A 1,417-nucleotide genomic window follows, 5' to 3' on the forward strand; every position below is an offset into this window, starting at 1 on the left:
AAGCAGTTGCCCATAGGGATGTTAGTGTGGACCCTTCGTGATCGCACGTGATGGCACCCTCTATCTGACAAGCAAGGAAAGCAAAGGGGAGGACTAGGGAGCAGCTGGGTGATTCCCACCTGCTCCCAGCTCCCTGGGCAGGAAGAGGCACTGCCAGGCCATGACCTCAACTCTAGCTGCCCAGAGAAAGGGGTAGGGGTGGGATACAATATTAACCCAGGGACTCCATTGCACTGACACATCTTACTAACTGTGGATTCTGTTTACTCTGGGTTTTGAAATTTTAATCCACTGTCTTTGAAGTAATAAAGTCAAAGTGCTTTGTGATTTACTGCCTCTGGGAGTGGAGGCAGCAAGGGTTAATTCTTTGATGGAGACTGAAGCACAGTCGGGAGGGAGTTGGGGCTCTGCAGGAAAATGGCATTCTGTCCGGTACCTCTGTGTTAGTAGCAGATAAGAGCATTACATGTGCTGATAATGTTACTGATTACTGATAACTACGCCTATGGAGATTTCTCACCAAACACCACCAGTGGGAACTCCAGCCAGATGTGGGTGAGGCGGTAGACCAGGAATGGTGTGATGATGCCGCCAATGTCACACATGGAGGAACAGACCAGGACACCGAGATTCCTAAGCCACAGGAAACAGATTCAACCTTTTAACTTATCACAGGCACCTCCCACAGCACCCCAGGTAAATGCTTCTCCAAACCATGAAATGTCTGAGGATGGAAAAATGTTGCTCATGTGATTTCCACATACGGGCACAGTTCTACCCACAGTCTGTTGTTCTTGTTTGCTAGAGCTTTCAGACTGGGCAGGGACTAAGGTTTAGTTCTCCCTCCATCACCTGACCTCCCCATGCCAAGTCTACAGTTACCATGGACCCCTTTAGGTGCTCTGATGGCTCTCTCCCTAGTGGCCCTGCTCTTTCGATCCTGTGTTTTCTGGAAGTTACCCAGCCTGTAAGGGTGAGAGTGAGCTGCTGCCTCCTGCCTCTGAGCCCCCTCCTGACACCTCACACTGTGCTTTGAGATGTGAGGCCTTCTGCCTGCTCACAGGGGGGCCCTAGCTCAAACCCAAGCATTCCCACTCACCTGATGAATGTGGGGTACAGTTCAGCATTGACCAGGCAAACCATCTCATAAGCCATTGTGATGCCCATCCTACCCAAGCATGCAACGGTGACTTTCAGCCACTGTAGATCTGAGGGGAAAACCTGGCATTCATCCACACTGCACACGGCCCCTTGGCCCCAAACAGTGCTTCAGAGCCTAAGTACTTGTGAGGGCAAATTCCACATTCCAGAACGAGATAAGGAAGCAAGAACTTCTCTACAGACACAAGACAAAGGCAGCAACCTCTGAAGGTCTGCAATTCTAATAGTTCTGCGTGTGCGCGTGTGTGTGCGTGTG

General features: G+C 50.6%; 1 protein-coding gene across 1 annotated transcript in view; it reads right to left on the reverse strand.

Annotated features, from left to right (window-relative positions):
• The window catches only part of LOC115070525 (solute carrier family 22 member 2-like), an 11,434-nt gene extending 10,225 nt beyond the window's left edge, over positions 1 to 1,209 (reverse strand). Inside the window, exons 1-2 of the mRNA XM_029563950.1 lie at positions 1,100 to 1,209; positions 521 to 633 (exon numbers count right to left, since the gene is read on the reverse strand). Of these exons, the coding sequence (XP_029419810.1) occupies positions 521 to 633; positions 1,100 to 1,167 (181 nt within the window). The 5' untranslated portion in view covers positions 1,168 to 1,209. The remainder of the gene's footprint in view (positions 1 to 520; positions 634 to 1,099) is intronic.
• Positions 1,210 to 1,417: the final 208 nt, after the last annotated feature.

This window comes from Nannospalax galili, unplaced genomic scaffold (genome assembly GCF_000622305.1).
Source record: "Nannospalax galili isolate Female #2095 unplaced genomic scaffold, S.galili_v1.0 scaffold497, whole genome shotgun sequence".
Taxonomy (NCBI): Eukaryota; Metazoa; Chordata; class Mammalia; order Rodentia; family Spalacidae; genus Nannospalax; species Nannospalax galili.